Raw genomic sequence first — 18254 nt, 5'->3', positions numbered from 1 at the left:
AAAGAAAAAGGAAAAAAAAAAAAAAAAAAAAAAAGAATTAGGTTTATAAATCATCGTTGAAATAAGTTCCAACGACTCGAAATTCATTAATAGGTTAATTAACCAGATCGAAGTTTATCCTTCATCAACGAGTGAGAAAGAGAATGAAAGAGAGAGAAGGAGAGAGAGAGAGAGAGAGAGAGAGAGAGAGAGAGAGAGAGAGAGAGAGAGAGAGAGAGAACAAGGTTTCAATAATAGTCTTATCGTATACCTAACTCAAGCGTAAAATTCTGTACTTATTGTAAGTACGAGTCCTATTATAACGTAAAACTAAACCAACAAATAGTAATGTACGTTTTTATTCAACTTTCCTCGACGTTAAATTCTCAAAGCTACGAAGAAAATATATTATCAAATAGTTCCCACTGTTTTTTGTTTTCTTTATTTCGGAACATAGTTCATTACTTTAATTTATTATTCGAATGAATAAAGTGGATTCATGGATAATGAACTGTAAATAATTACAGACACGCATACGCACACGCATACGCACACGCATACGCAAACGCACACGCATACGCAACGCACACGACGTACGCGAGGAGGAACACCCTTTGAAAAATGATCGTATAATTAATTAACTAAATATAATTAAATAAATAATCGAATGAGATTCGTATTAAAAAGCAATAAAAGCATACAAAAAAAAAAAAAGCAGTTTGTTAGTATTCCAATGGTAATAATAATCATTCTTGATTATTTGTACAAATTTACGATATACCTTTTTCTCATAGGGTTAGAAAAGGATGGGAGTTTTTTCCTCCCTCCCTCCTATCCTCTTTTCCAAGTTCTTCTACGACTAGCAGAGATCAATGGGAATTAGCGGAAAAACCTTTTAACAAATTGCATCGATGAACTTTTAACGAGGTTCGCTCCTTTCGAAACGAACTCGAACTCCGGGATTCGTTCGTTCGTTCGTTCGTTCGTCGTCTTCTTCTTCTTCTTCTACTTCTTCTTCTTCTTTCCTTCCACCAACCTTCCTTCCATTCTTTTTTCGCGTATTTCTTCGCGAATGCGAATCGCGAAAACGTAAAGAAAATGGATTACTACGTGATGAGATTATTCTGTACGCGGGTAGAATCAACAGAAAGGAACTGTAAACCAGGAAAAGGTCGATGCCACGTTGAATAGTACGAGAAAGAGAAAGAGAGAGAGAGAGAGAGAGAAAGAAAGAGAAGGATCAGGAACTACAAAAAGGGGATGAAGATTAACAAATAAGACTATCCGTAAAGTTTTCTATGAACATATAATCAGATTTTGCATTGAAAAACGAGAAAAGGAACACGTAATCTACTTCTTTCTCTTTCTCTCCCCACCCCTAATTTCGTTAGGGGGTGGTGTTTTCCCCCCCTCTCTTTCTCGTATATCTTATAATTATTCTGCCCCTTTTTTTTCCTTTTTTTTTTTTAAAAAAGTATACCTTCCTCACCTCTTAGCTGACATCTGGTAAACGTAAAGACTAAAAAGATTCTTGAAACGTTGAAGTTCCCCCAAGGAATTTGGCAAAATCCAGAAAGGGATTTTACGCTACTTTAGTGGTTCGACTTGGTTACTACTACTACTACCACTACTACTACCACTACTACTACTACTACCACTACTACTACTACTACTACTATTACTGATTTTCGTCCAAGCAAGTAGTACTATACTATAGTGTAGAGAAAAAGAGTAGTAACAGAGTTTCAGGTTCTCGAAACCTAAGAATTCAGGAATTCAGTAGAGGACGAAGAAGAAGAAGAAGAAGAGCTGACAAATCTGGGTAAAAGTAAATCTTTTTCGCTTTAACTGTCCTTGTGCATCTCTTCAACGTTGTTGGAAGAATGCGAAAGGTTGGTAGGTATAAAAGGGACACACACCAGCCAGCAGCACGTTGCAACGATGGAAAGAAGAGAAGGGTAGGGTAGGGTAGGGTAAGAAAAAGAAGAAAAAGGAAAAAAAAACCATGAGGATCACGGGAAAATTCTACGGAATTTTTCCTCTCTTCAAAGTTATGAGATCCTAAGAAAAGGAACAAAAAAAACAGAGAAAACGGAACAAATAAGTTGGGAATAAGGGATACACACCCATCCAATGACATTGATGATGATTTTGGACTGACCGTTCTCTGATTTTTTTCTTTCTCTTTTTCCTTTCCAATCGTTGAATGAAAAAGATTCTACGTTAAATGTGTTATTACTTTTCTTCGTTTTTTTCTTTTTTTTAAGATTATATAAATTATAACGTTATAAATATTGTTTAATAATAATAATAATATAATTGATTTGTTTTTAGATTTTAATTATAATTTTCTCATAATTACTGATACATTTATTATATATTTATTACATTTAATTATAATAAAAGTATTTTTTTTTTTTGTCAAAGATCAGTATAAATTTAGATATTATAATAAGCATGTTATATTGACTTTGGCGTTAAGATTATCGAAGATAGAAAAGAGAAAAGATCCGAAGAGACCGGGTCGAAGTAAGAAGAAGAAGAATAAAAAAAAGGCCTCTCTCGAATCATGCCAAGATGAAATGGAAACGCGACCCTGATTGGCTCAATGGAGACGTTCCAGACGGATCTTGGGTCAATTAACGCTAATAAAAGTAACACCGTCTCTCTACTAACAGTGGTCCACTCTCAACCGTTGAAAACCTTCTCGCGGTTATTTATGAACGTTAGTTACTGCCCATGGGGTATACAACCCAACTCTTTCCATTTCAAATCACTACTTCTTATTCGTACGAACTGATTTTTTCTTTTCTTTTCTCTCCCTCTCTCTTTCTCTCTCCAACTTATCACTTTTGTGTTCACGCATTATTTTGACATACGTTTATAATTATTCACATTAAATTACACAAATGATTTCAACAATTTGTTTCATTTGAATTTTTTAATCATTCGAGCTAACGTCAAACTCATAAAAGATGTGACGATGACGATAATAATAATAATAATAATTATTATCATTCGCATTAGTAAGAATATTTCGAATTTATCAAATACGACATAATTATGACAGTGGATTTAAATCAACATATTGTTTCTTTCTATATTATAACTATTATTTATATTAGAAAATATATCCCGAGTACAATATTGTTGTCAATTTTTCTAAACTTATGACGTTTAATTCGTTTTTTTTCTCGGCAATAATTATCTCGACTGAAAATTAAACAAAACGTATAAATACATAAAATTTGTTTCAAACCAAAAATTGCTGGAAACATAAAATTTTGTTGTTTGTTTCAATGCGATATTCCAAAATTTATTAATCGACGATTTCAATTAATAATTTTTTTTTTCCTTTAACTGTACACACATTTTCAAATCTGATCACCTTTCTATAATAAAAAAAAAACCTCATTGCTTTGCTTTTCTTTTTGCGGTGCTAAAATCGTAAAAGAGAAAGAGAGAAAGGGTGGGTCGGGGGTTGAAAGATAAAGAGAAAGAAAAAGGAAAAAAAAAAAAAAAAAAAAAAGATGGACATGTTCGATACGATTGATTCACAGAAGCTTTTAAAGGACAAACTCACGCGATATAAGCCAATAAACGTAAAACGAACGAACGAAACAATCGACCCGCTGTGTGCGCGCGCAATTTCGAAGCAATTAATTCATCGATATCAATCCTCCCCCTCCCCCAACCCCAATCCCAACCCCCAACACAAGCAAAGACTCTCCTCAACCTCCTCCTACGCTCTAAAGTCAAATGGTATTATACGATCTGAAATGGCTACGATGATCAAGAGTAAAAAAAAAAAAAAAAAAAAAAAAGAAAAAAGGAAAAAAAAAAAGAAAAGAAAAGTTTATCGACACTTTTTGATAGACGTCTCCACCCTCTCTCTCTCACTCTTCTTCAAAGAGCTATCGAATTTCTTTTATTTCCGTATAAATAGGTACGAACACGATTAACGAGAATAATTTTCCCCCATTTCTTTTTATTTATATTATCCCACGACTATATCTATCAATTTTCATTTTCCCGTGATAAAATGATATAAATATTCACATTCGTTGTCATTAAAATACAATTAACGCGTATTCATTTGTTTCATTTCTTTTTTTCTTTTTTCTTTCTTTCTCTTCGTTTTTTTGTATGGATTCGTATAAGAGAAAGACAGAAACGGGAACAAAATTATCGAAAATCGTGTGGAATAAAAAATTAACAATCAAAAAAAAATATATATATATATAAACGTATCGAATAGATTTAATTATTAACAACAACAACATCTATTTATTTAAAAGCTGACGATCCTCCTTTGGGAAACAATTTTATGTGAAACACGATTAAAAAACATTCAACGAAAAAGTAAATAACATTTTATACGATATATCCTGTTTCTTTATAAAAAAAAAAATAAAATAAAAAAATTAAAAAAAAATGAATCATTCGAAAAACAATTGGGTATAGATCACGTGATATTACAAAATAACTAACGGCGATATCGTTAAAAGTGTCATTGAATAAATAGGGTTAAATTAATAACGATCTCCTTACATAAAAGTTATTCATTTCTTAATTATTTTGTCGAAACAATGTACAGAGTTCTATAGCTTTAACAAAGTTGACTTTAACTTACAGGTTAAGCTGCTTTTTCGATAACTAAGCACAATAGCCCCGACATCTTGAAAGTTTGTCCCGTGTAAGAGAACTTTGTACAGTCTGGTAAAAGTCCATGAAAAGTAAACGAATATAACAGATAAATTAATCTTTGGTTTTGTATTATCATTTAACCAAAACACGGAGAAACTTTTTTTTTTTTTTTTTTATTTATTCAACTGAACTCTATTGTAAACGAAAAAATTTGTTTTAACTTTTTCTTAAAACGTAAGATAATTATATACGGTATACAGTGCATTGATAATAATAATAATAATATATAGTCAACTCAGAGACAACCGTTAGAAAAAAAAATGAGAAATCGTATCACACGCATAAAAACAACACGATTCAAGATAACGGGATCTGTACAAAAATTTTCATATTAATTATTACACAAATCGAAGATTAATATAATCTTATACGATTTATCGATCATCGAGTTATGGTTGTTACATTATTTTTTTAAGAAATAAAATAATACGTTATACTTGTGTAAAAAGAGAGAGAGAATATTTCGAAGAATCTTGGGATACATTTCAATCTGGACTCGCCACAGCTGTATACGAGAAAGAGAGAATAAAGGAGAAAAAGATTATTTTCTATTGGTCACGCGTAACGGATTCGACCAATGGCGAGTCCTACCTTCGAATCGCACTGGGGGGAACGTACCTACCATTCGCTTTTACCTACATATCTGTATACGTCTCGGTCGGTAATGATCATTGTTCTTAACGCTATAGCTAATAAGGAGAGGAAACTTTGTTGTTTTTTCTCAACGTGTTGTTTTCTCATTCGACTAAAAACATTAAACGACTATGTTTATTTTTAACTACAAATCGTCATTAGATTAGAATCAAAGTTATGCATTTATTCTCTACAGATCTAATGGTTAAAAGTGTTTCGTAACTTCTTGACTAATGATCTCCACGACTATTAACCAACACACAGGAAGAAATGAAAATATAACGAATCTGGAACAATATGTCGGTGTTTGTTTAAATTGTAAATAATAATAATAATAATAATTAAAAAAAAACTTGCATAAATTACTTTTTAGTACAGATTGAAATAAAAATTGTATTGCATAGACAGTTATATTCTATCGTAAAGAAGAAGAAGAATGAAGAAAAAAAAAAAAAGAAAGTCTGAATCAGAAGAAAGAAATTCTTAGAAAAGAACGTCGCCTCGGTGAGTTCCTTCGAACGGTGACGAATCACAGGGCCCTGCGAATGGGCCTAAGGCCGGTGTGCCTTCCCCTCTACCGCCCGTGTTGTAAAAGATGCCAATCGCAGCCTTTCCAAGCACGATGGTACAGCGCATGCGCTTTCGACCAATGGAAACCACGCGTAGAACGTACGACGACGGTGAGAGGTAAAAGAAAGAAAGAGATAGAAGAAGAAGAGATAGAAGATAAAAGAAAGAAAGAAAGAGAAAGAAAGAGAGAGAGAGAGAGAAAGAAAGAAACAGAGAGATACGTGCAACCTCGAGAAAGATATGCTTCACTCACCGAGAGTTCCATAGAGAAGAAGAGTAAGTGATAGAAGATACCAGGGCCTCGCCCAGGCCCCAAAACTACTCGAGGCAGTATTGCCGCTTCGTTTTGTCTTCGTCTTCCACATTGCTTTTATATTATCCTTTTTTCCGTTAAGTTCTCACTATACAAACTTTCCTCGATATAGAGAAAGAAAGAAAGAAAGAGAAAGATATATACGCCTTGTTAAGCGTCAACGATGTTTTCGTTGCTTCGTCGTCCTTTTCCTCCTCTTATTCTTCTTCTTCTTCTATTCCTCCTCGTTATTCTCGTATAATGAGAAATAGCACACACACAGTTTCTTCGTTACCGTATTATCGCAGAGTTGTTGTTGTTCACCGCGTTCGAACATACACTATTATAGTACACCATCATCTACACGCACTAATCTCATGGCCTAACTTCTCTTCACGTATTATTCCTCCTCCTCTTACTACTACTACTATTATTATTATTACTTCTTCTTCTTCTCCTCCTCCTTCACCTTTATCTTTTTTTTCCACCTTTTTCCTCTTTCTTTTTTTTTTCAAAACAGAAACACACGTCACACGTACGGTCCGACGTACGTTCAACATACGCGGCGAGAATCACTTTAAGCCGAAGACCGACGCCGTACAAACGCGCCTACCCGACTGAACGACGAGGACGCGGACGCAAGCCACTCACTCGGTTTGCCTGCCCTGATGTCTACCCGCCTGCTTCTTGCCTGCAACTCTCTCTCGCTCTCTCACGCTCCGCGTACCAGCCTCGAGTTTCCCCCACCACCATCGTGGTACGCTCGTTCCCCTCCCTCTCCAGGACGTTACCCCCTCGTACCTTCACGCCACCAAACCCCGTGCGAGCGAGCAAGCAACAGAACCGTTACCCCCACCACCACCACTACCACCACCACCACCATCATCATAGCACCGAACTACTTGTTGATCTTCCAACAGGTACGTCCCTACTAACTTCGGTACCATGTCTTTTTATCTAATCTCTTACGATTTTTCTTATTCTTGTTCTTTTATAATCGTCATTTAAATTTTCTAATTTAATTTTATTATTCTTATTTAAACGTATTATAATTATTTCATTTTATCGAGTTAGGTTATCTTTGTTTAGATTTATTAATTATTTTAATATGTGTCGGATTAATTTGGTATAATTGTTTATTGGTGAATCAGAGATTTTTGATCTTGGAGATAAATGTTTTATTAGAATTGTATATAACGTTTGGAAAATAAATACAATTATTTAAATACAAATATAAGGTAATTCATTAGAAACGTAGATATTTTATTAATAAACTAAATGTTTTTAGTATAGCGACAAAAATACAATGTAACGTGTTATGCATGAATGATAACATTCCTCCCTTATCCCGCAATAATGTTTTTTCTTTTTCCAAAGATAATTATTTTTTTTAAAACTTATATAAATTGTTCGGACCCTCCTATATTAAAAATTACATTTTACGTTACTAAGTTTAATGCCTGCATCTGAAACAAAAGTGAATGAGCAAAACACGTCGTTTAAATAACGTTCCCATTTTAATTCATGGAAAATATATTTAGCGCGAATAAACAAAGCGTGCACAAAAAAGAGATGCATTTATTCGCTTTACGGATACTAAAGTAAGTGCACAGTCAGTATTTACGTACAGTCGATCAAAAAAATATTCCGACGTGCTTCTTTTTTCTTTTCTTTATTTAATAATATTATCACTTTATTTCGAAACGGAGAAATATATGAAAATATTTTATTTTTAAATTTTGTTTTTATTAAAAAATACTTATACGTCATCGTGTTTAAGAATGATCAATAGGTTACAATTGCGCGATAATCCACTGCTGAGAAAGCACATTTACTATTCGAAAAAAAAAATATATCCGTCAAAATATTTCAAACTAATTAAAAGTGAAAATCTTTGTAAAGAGTATTTTATTTAACGATCGGTGACACGAGCGACGAATAATTGCGGTTTGCGAAATATTTCGCGACCGGTGATAAGTAATAATAATAATAATAATAATAATCATCATCATCATCTTTTACGAATTATCCTACTCGAGGATTAATGCAAACGGGTGGTGGGCGGGGGAGCATTTAATTTTTACATAAAAAATCAAATAATCATATAACTCGCGTATATTTTGCATTGAAATAAAACGCATTAAATATTATATAATATCTCACACGTAATAGAATTCTAAATATATATATATATATATATATATCTCATTTATTATTATAATAATATAAAAAAAAATTTTTCACGATCGATGAAATTAAATAAAATAAAATAAAAAAGAAAAAAAGGGGAGAAAACAATTTCTAAATATTACTACGATCAAACTTGTACGTACGTACGTCTACCAAAAAAAAAAAAAAAAAAAACAAAAAACAACAAAAAAGTAAAAATACGAAACTCTCGCAATAGCGTTAGCAGGATACCATCCCGAAAGACCGGCGTGTGCAGCAAAATGCAAAAGTTTTATGACGCTCGTTTTCCTCTTCTTCATCTCCGCTTCCACCGCTACAACCACCACCACCACCACTACCACTACCACCTCCACCTCCACCTCCACCTTCACCTTCACCTTTATCTCTCAACCACCTCTTATTCGAAAAGCCACGACTCTTCCTTGCGACCAACTTCCCCGTTGGACATCTCGAAGAAGCGGCATATTGAAATACATTATTCAAAGCATCTTCCGGTGGGTCTTTCTTGGTTTGCCTGTTCCTCCCCCCTTCCACCCTTCCCTCTTCCCCCTTTCCTCACCCTTCTCTTCTTCCACTTATTCTATGGCTTTTTCTTCTTCTCTTCCTTCTTTTTCCTTCTTTTTCTTCTTCTTCTTCTTGGCACAGATTTAGACTGTAAAAGACACTTTCGCGCGACGATGTAGAAGAAAGGGGTGGGTGCGAGTGAAGAGGGGAGGGTTCGGTAGGACATACATTTCTTATTGAAAAGCACCGCTCATTCGTCATACAAACCACTACCGATATAGACACTAAAACTTTGGAAATAGGAAAAAAAAAAAACAAAGAAAAATTGCTTCCCGAATCCCCCCCCGCCCCGTCTCTCCTCTTCCACTCCTCAGCGATCGTTTCGAGACACCCAAATTGTTTTTTCTGTTTTTTATTCGAATTTTTTTACATAACTTCAAATCCAATGGTATTTCTTCTTCTTCTTCTTCTTCTTTCTTTCTTTTTTCCTTTTTTACGATATATTATTATAGATCTAACGAAACTGTTGAAAAATTGATTTTATTTTCGGTCTCCCCCCGTCCTCTACCCCTGGCCATGTCCTTTTTCGATTTACGTAATCCCTATAGTCATTGTCAATTTGATGCGAGTTTGAAGTTGAAGCACGACATTTATTTATTATCGTGGTCCTTCGTTATACTTATTATTCAAAGAAAAAGAAAATAAAAAATATAGAGAAATAAAGATAGAAAACTAAAAGCATCAAAAGGAAAAATAAAGGATGAGCAAACTTATCGGGGAAAAAAGAAAAGAAAAGAAAAGAAAAGAAAAAAAAAACAAAAAAATAGAAAACAAAAATGGACGAAAGAAAAAAAGAAAAAAAATATAATCCAGGATACGGAATCTATACGACAGGAAACGTATATACGTTTTTCAAAAGTACACGGGCATCGCTAATGGCTTCGCAACCAGACACACTGTTTTGTTTGCTTTGGTCTCGCATCCCGTACAACACGTTCGTATTCACGAGAAATTACGGTAATTATTGTACCTTTGCCAGTTAATTAGGAGACTCGCGACGTCATTTTCCTTCTTTTTCTTTTTATTTCTACCCTCTGTGAAAAAGAAAGAGAAAAAGAAAGTGAAAGAGAGAGAGAGAGAGAGAAAGAGAGAAGTTATTACATGCATTTTCTTTCTTTTTTTTTTTTTAATTTGTTTATTCGAACAAATGTAGTGATCGAAAACCTCGTCTAGAAAATATAATATTATATAAAACCAAACGTTGAAGGAAATCATATTCCAATTTTTCTTTTAACGAATAATTAACGAAGAAATAAAATAGACAATAGATGTGATTGTTCGATAGATATATATATATATCTATATATTTACAGGTAATCTTCACCTATAACATAGGTAGATAGATTCCTAAAAAATACGGTGTTATATGGAACCCAGAGTTTATAATTATATTTAAAAGTATATATTATATTATATTTAAAAGATAATTTTAAATTATCATTTAAAAGTAATATATTTATAAAATTATATATTATATTTTTTAAAATAATATTAGAGTATTATAAATATGTTAAGCAAAAATTATATTAATCAGTGCTGTAAAAGAGTACAATGTGTTATACAAAGGTTTGTCCCAATTTATGAATCATACTATAGCGAAACCATGTTATAGGAAGACTAATTGTATATAAGTTTCGAAATATATATTGAATTTTGTGATATAAATGTAAGTACATATACATACATACATTTTAAACGACACTTTCTAGAAATGACACGTAAGTCGAAGAAACTCTGATAATACGATCAAATTACAATTTATTCTCGTAACGAACTGTATATTTTATTTATCTAAATATCGAAGTTATCTTCGAGCTTCGTTCTCAATTGATCATAGGAATGCAATTTGATCAAATTCAACGGTCACACAATATACATATTTACATATACGTATGTATATGTTTATATAACCTGAATACGTATACCTAATTTATATGATAGTAAATTTTGTACGATGTGATATTATATTTTCTTTTTTTTATTTTATTTTATTTTCATATATATTATTCGAAAATAAATGATCATCTTAATGAATCGATTTAAATTACATATAAAGAAAAAGAAATAGAAAATAGAGAAAAATAGAGGAAAATAGAGAGAGAGAGAGAGAGAGAGAGAGAGAGAGAGAAAGAGAGTGCAATGGACCATTAGAATTACAGGAAGATAACGGTAACGAGGAAACAAGAGAAGTATCGTTAGCCAAGTCATACTTATGTATATATACACATACGTAACAATGCATCTGTGTATCCGTATATGATACACATACGTAAATATCTTCTTCCTTTCCTATTCAGTACGCTCTATATAATTCGAGACGGTTATTGTGATCTTAACGGTCAAATTCTAGACAACGTTATCTTGGTGGTTGGATTGCTTAACACAAACCCTATCAAAATTCTTATTTGAATGTGCAAATGTATTGAGAAGAGAATGAAACAGTTAATCTTGTATTTTGGTATGAATAAAATATGAATTTCACAAGTAGAACAAGGCAACACTGTGTCCTTTCTATAGAATATCGTATTGGTGTATAAATTTGGTGGTAAGTTATACGTTTTAAAAATCAATTTAGTATAGATTTTAATTATTAGGATTAGTATAGATTATATTGATGCTTTTCAAGTTTTTTTTATAGTTACATAATATTATGTATGTATACTTTTTAAATGATAGTTTGCATCTTTCAGTTATTCATGTAACATAGGATACATATTTTTGATGATAAATGCATAGAAAATATTTCTATATAATAAATTAATGAATATAACATTAGTATATATATATTATTATTTTGTAATATGTGTGTGTGTGTGTGTGTGTCTTTATTATTTTCTCGATAATAATAATTAGTAAATAGTTTGCTCTAAACGTGAATATATTTCGAAGTAAACTAAAATATAAAGTAATTGAAACGTACGTGCATTCTAAAAAAATCTCAATTAGAATTGATCTTTTTTTTGTCTTTCGTTTATTTACTTAATATGCATTTGTGTTCTTAAATCATAATTGTCGTCTTTTCTTACCAGCGCAACCTTGATCAAAAAAATACTGTTCTTGAAACTTTATTTTTTGGCCTGTTAATTTATGTAAATCAAATTTGGTGACACGCATTCATATATTTTCCCTACATCTGGTAACGTTGCTTGTTATAAAAAGTATATCAATTATTTCATCGAAATATTTCTCGAAATTTAAAAAAAATGTATAACGAGTAATAATGCAATAACTTCATAGTTGGATATCGTATAACAATGCAAATCCAGGATATACACTGGAAACGTACAGTTTATATCTGCCAAATAAAGTAACGCGATACTCTTGATCAAAGTAACGATACTATTCTACTACCACTGATATTCATTAACGTGTATCTGTATATATGAACCTGTAGAATGAACCTTTAACATATATATACGTATCTATTTAAATATTACATACGTTTTCGTTTAACGTCTAACACAACATGTTAATTATTCCATGTAACCAGCTGCGTTCTTATTTTTCTGTGCCATGACAAAACGTTTTTATCTTATCTAAAAATTGTTAAAGTTAACGAAAATTAATTTGTATTTTGTTTAATCAATAATGAAATAGTGACTATTGAAATTTTAATAGAATTCCTAAAAACGTTAGTAAAATGGCTTTATCGTTACTTTAAATTGTTTAAAACGGTGTTAATTACATGTTAAGGTGACTCGAAAAATGCATGCAAAGATTATCTTCAAAATATACACCAAATTTTGTTGAAATCAAAGTTGAGAAAAAGAATAGATCACTTTAATAATTATATTTCATTCGATAATTATATTTTCTTCAATATTATTATTATTATTATCTATTACAAAAATAAATTATACGAAATAAATGATTTGATAAAACGACATATTGATTTATTATGTAAACAATTGTTTGCGAAATATTAAAGTAATGTACGTAATTTGAAAAAGAATAATTATTTTGGAAATCATGGAAAAAAGAAACTTTGTAAAAATCAACATTTATTATAACGTATCTTCTTTTAATTCTGAACACCCATTTAATTCTCATCTCACCCTGTATATTTATAAAAGATCGTATAATCGCTCGACATTCTTTGATGCTTCGATAAAAAGTTCATGTTTCTACGGGTACCCACTTGTTGCAGTTACGCCTGAGCACTTACGCGCGTCCTTCGAAAAGCAGACCTCGTCGTGTAGACGAAGGTACGAACAGGTGCTAAGGGATTCCTCGAAGGTATCGAGTATGCGAAAATTTCTTCTATTTTGGTTATATTCCGTATTATATTTTAAATGACAAACAAACATTTTCTACAAACATTTTCTACAAACATATTTTCAACAAAAAATATTTATATATCTTTAAATGTATATTTATTTGATTTTTTGAACAAACTATTGTTCTCTTCATTGTTTCGATTAATAAATTGTTTCGTAAAACGAATAAGAATAAATAAATTAATTTCAAGTTTTCTTTCATTTCAAATTTTGTTTATTTTAAAGACGTTTCTAATATACATAATGCTTGATAATGTTAATATTTCTGATTCTAGAAATTAATACATTTGTATATTTGACAATTTTAAAATAAATTATTATATGTCAGTCGATACATTATTTCATAGAAGACACATTAGTCAATTGCAAATTGCATTAATTAATTTTGCAAAAGAAAAAAGTAAAGAAAATTGATTAAGTGATATATACCTATACGTTTATTATAAAAATTATTTTTATTTAGAAACGTTAAGCGTAATTATTAAATAATTATTAATATTAAATATAGAAAATGAAAGTACCGATATATTAAAAGTCCATTGATAATAATAATCGTAAAATTGAAGTTCATATAGTTCTGACCTAAAAGTGGATTATATAATAATACTTATATGTTACTGTAAAAGACCGAAATTGGAGAAATGTCAAGATTCACCTAATCACTTATAGTATATGTCAAAAATATCAATGTATCAGAATAAACCTAAATATTCGCTCTTTCACCGACGTATTTGGTGCGTGTTGACATTTCACCATGTGAATCTTGACATTCCCCAATTTTGATTTTTCACGAAAACATATATAAATACATATATATATAAAAAAAAAGAAATAAATAAATAAATCGATTGAATTTCAATTGTTCTACCAATTAAGATTTTTTATTTAACAATTGGAGACAAAGTTAGCGTTTTGTGTGAACGAACCTGAGAGACTGGCTTACGACGAAAGCTTCGTATTTCAGAACGCGAACAAAAGGTCCGTCCACGTGTTCTAGTAAGCATCTTAAAGTTTACGTTGACGATAGTTTTCCGAGTAAGAAGCACTATCGCACATAGGACCGAATAAATATCGTCAACGTGTCATTTGCAGGTGCGAAACGAAAACTTTTTGCGGATCTTGCTATCTTTAACCGCATCTAAGTTGGGGTAAGGGTGGAGGATGGGGGTTTCTTTTCGTGCGTAGAACAAATTTGTCGGTTAGACGAGTTAACGAATTTCGTTCTAGTTACTATTATTTGCCGTTTGTTACAAAACTTGTTGTTGTCATGTTTTTTCATGTAATATTCTTTTTATCAAAATAATAACAAATGTTAGTATACGTATTTGAAAAATATTATTTGAATTCAATTATATATATACAATTCAATGCTTTTTCAAAAGCAAACCTTTAAATATATATTTTTATTTATTTATTTATACTCTGTCCCTTTCGGGTTTGGAGGGCTTCTGATACAACTTTTTTTTTTACAAATATTCCTTTAAATATATATATATATATATATTTTTATATTATATATATTAATTTATTATTTARATATATATATATTTATATTTATATTTAAAGGTTATATTATATATTTATAAGGTTTTAAGGTTATATATATATATTACAAATAATAATATTAAATAGATTTATATATACAATTATATTATAGGTAGGATTCATATATACAAAATAATATAATATTAAAATGAACTCCATACAATTATATTATAGGATGATTTATATAATAACAAAAATAATAATTTAAATTATTTATTTAATTTCATAATTCTCAAATGTGTGTTGAGTTTGAAATTAATCGTTTAGATTCTTATTACTTCTTTATACAATATAATTAAATTCATTGTCACATTGAAACGATTAATTTTATCGTTGAATAAATATAAATCATTTTCCTATTGTGTTAGTTTTATCTAATTCGTCGTCTGGAAAAATGATAAATAAACGTTCCAAATAGTAGACGTTTGTCGTCCCATGTTCCTCGTATACGTGCAATCATCCGGAGAACTCGAAACTTTACGGAAGAACTTTACGCTTCATAGTTTGAAAACTATTTTTCGCTCACGGCTCCGGGGACTCTCGGAAACTTTCGAATATCGTGGTTTCCGTGATCGAAGAATTATCGAACGGGAATAAGAACGAATACGAGAACGTACAAGAAAGAGAGAGAGAGAAGAAGGAAACACGAATACGAGCAGTACTATCATAAATTGTCGACTTATTGGTATATATGGGCCATCACGAAGTAAGAACCGTCTTTTATCGAATACTATACCTACTCTTTCGTAGAAAATATTTTTTTTTTTTTTTTATATCTAAAAAGGGATACCTTCAACTCTTCTTCAATGGTGAACGATTTACCTTAGATCTTTCTGATCTCACGATCTCATTTATTTTATTTTATTTTGTATTATTTTTTCGTTGTATTATCTTTACCATCGTATCATTTCAAAATAAAAATCATTTTAAAATTTGATAAATATATTTTTTTCTAATTATTTTATTTCACATCAAATAGAAATTCACACATTTAAATGGGTTGCACAAATACACACGCATATTTACAAATGGGAAATGTTTAAATATGATAATTTATCATACGAATGGAAATTATTCATTTTACACTTACTAGTTTCGAGAATATTTATCAACAAAATATATATATATATACATATTATTTAATCCGTAAATCTATTTTCAACATTCGAAAGCGAATAATTTCAACTTGTCTATCGATTGATCTTTTTTATTTTTTTTTTTTCAATTCTTTTAGATAAATATAATTATATTATTGTATGGCGTTCAATCACCACTTTTTGTTATACAGTTTGAATAATTATCCCGTGTATATATCCGTATTGATAATATTTTACACTTATATCCATCAATAAATACACTGATAAATAATAATAACAACCGTAAACGATATAATATGTAAATTTAATATACGTTACAGTTATACGAGAGAAAATCAATATTATTACGATCGCGTGATAGATCCGGGCCTTTGAGTCAAGAAGAATAATAAAAAAAATTAAACACGTTACGTTTAATGCAATTACAATTTAAAAAATACGATTATTATTTCTATTACTTGCTTCTATGTACTTACAAAAAAAAAAAACAACAACAACAAAATTCGCGTTGGATATTATTAATATCAATTTGAAAGAGAGAACAAAAAAAAAAACAAACGCAAAATATATGAGAGTGTGTGGGAGAATGTAAAACGATTAAATTCTCTGTTGTAATACGCGCGAAATAATCCATCCTTTTCTTATAATTTATCATTTTTTTTTTCCCGGCTCCCGTACCCCCCCCCCCTCATCCTTCGACGATGACATGAAAGAAAAAGAAGGGTGGTTTGTGAGATGCGCAACCTAGTCAAGAGAATACGTATAAGTATATGAAGTATATGATATATTCAAACACGGCTTTGGAAGAAACATCAAGCGTACGTTCTCAAAAGGAAAATATATCATTTGCATAGATCAGAGAAAACGACGACGACGACGACGACGATGTAGACGAAGACGACGTACGAAACGGTCGGTGAAAATTCAACGTCCTGTATGTACTAATATATATATATATATGGATATGTATATGTATAAAACGTCTACACGCTCCAGAAAATCTTCTTTTACACAAAGCACGAATGGTAACACTTCGTGAAACCCCACGCGAATTTATATTTTTTTTTTCCACCAGTATATAATATGCGTATATTTTTTTGATTTCTTTTTTTTTTTTTCTATAAATTTGGATACAGTATTATATAACACAAATTTTGATTTAACAATCGATTTGGGATCTTTTCTTTTCTTATATTTATATTGTAAATCATTTTGACGTTTAATTAATCGACAATGAACATGAAATTACATATATATATAGGATTTTTATTTCTTGTTTTTTTTGTTTTTAATCTAGAAAGTATATTCCTTTCGAGAAGATTTATTTACTATTTAAATTTTTACGCGATAGATATATTTGTTAATAGTAATTATTGAAATAATTATTCGTTTTGTTAAACATACATTTCATAGAATTGTATATAGATACGTAATACGTGTATACGTAGATATATATATGAAAATGCATACGAACAATGCTTCGTACTATTATATTTCAAATATTTACTCGACCGTTTGAATTGTTACAGTCACGTATACGTAATTATTTAATTTTACAAGTAGCTATGTTATTTTGTAGATAAAAAAATTGGATATCATTAATTAAACTTACATTACTTTATAACATGATGATTATTTCACAATATTTAACATTAATTTATTGAAATCGTTCGATGCTATTATTATCACACACGATTCTTTCAGTCATTTAGATATTATAAATATGAATATAAAAAAAGGAAAAAAAAAATGATATAAGAATGGAAATAATTGAGAAATATACTTTCGGCCGATTTTTCATGTTATTTCTTATGGTGTTTATGTTTTTTATTAATTTATATTTCGTCTATTATATATAATAATATTTTCATTCAGAGAGAGAGAGCATAGTGTATTCAAACTGTACTTTTATAAAATAAACGGTTACAAATTCCACTCATCCTCGTTTGCAAACTACTTTTTTACTAGAGAGTGTTGACGAGAGATCATTACAAAGTATACTTCGCTTGTTACGCGACACGTTGACAAGAGATCATTACAAAGTACTTCGTCCTTGTAAACCTACAAATTTTGAATGAAATAATAATTCGAAGGAAACTGGAAAAGCAGTATATTGTTAGAAAATGTTATTCACACCGTTGGTGGTGTATACGAAAACGCTGGTTGGCTCTCACTCAGAAAATGTTACTATTTTGTTTTTTTTTTTTACATTCAATAGGAAACAAACATCGTTTGATAGAAAACTTTTAACTAACCAGAGATACTTTTACTAATTAGCAAAGGAGAATTTATTTCCGTGCGAAGAAAAAATAAATCTTCTCTTTAAATAATCAAAAAGTAAATAATATATATATATATATATAGAGAGAGAGAGAGAGAGAAAGAGAGAGACAACAATAA

General features: G+C 30.5%; 1 protein-coding gene across 2 annotated transcripts in view; it reads right to left on the bottom strand.

Moving 5' to 3' along the window:
• Positions 1–6929, bottom strand: part of LOC106785612 (DE-cadherin) — a 158781-nt gene extending 151852 nt beyond the window's left edge. For both annotated transcript variants that reach the window (XM_014746237.1, XM_014746238.1), the window contains exon 1: positions 6143–6929. In XM_014746237.1, coding sequence (XP_014601723.1) covers positions 6143–6254 — 112 coding nt within the window. In that variant the 5' untranslated portion in view covers positions 6255–6929. The remainder of the gene's footprint in view (positions 1–6142) is intronic.
• Between the last annotated feature and the right edge of the window lie 11325 nt (positions 6930–18254).

The sequence above is a fragment of the Polistes canadensis genome, unplaced genomic scaffold (assembly GCF_001313835.1).
Source record: "Polistes canadensis isolate GaletaPanama2010 unplaced genomic scaffold, ASM131383v1 scaffold_53, whole genome shotgun sequence".
NCBI lineage: Eukaryota > Metazoa > Arthropoda > Insecta > Hymenoptera > Vespidae > Polistes > Polistes canadensis.
Note: the sequence above shows the minus strand (reverse complement) of the source record. Positions and strands in the feature narration are given on the sequence as shown.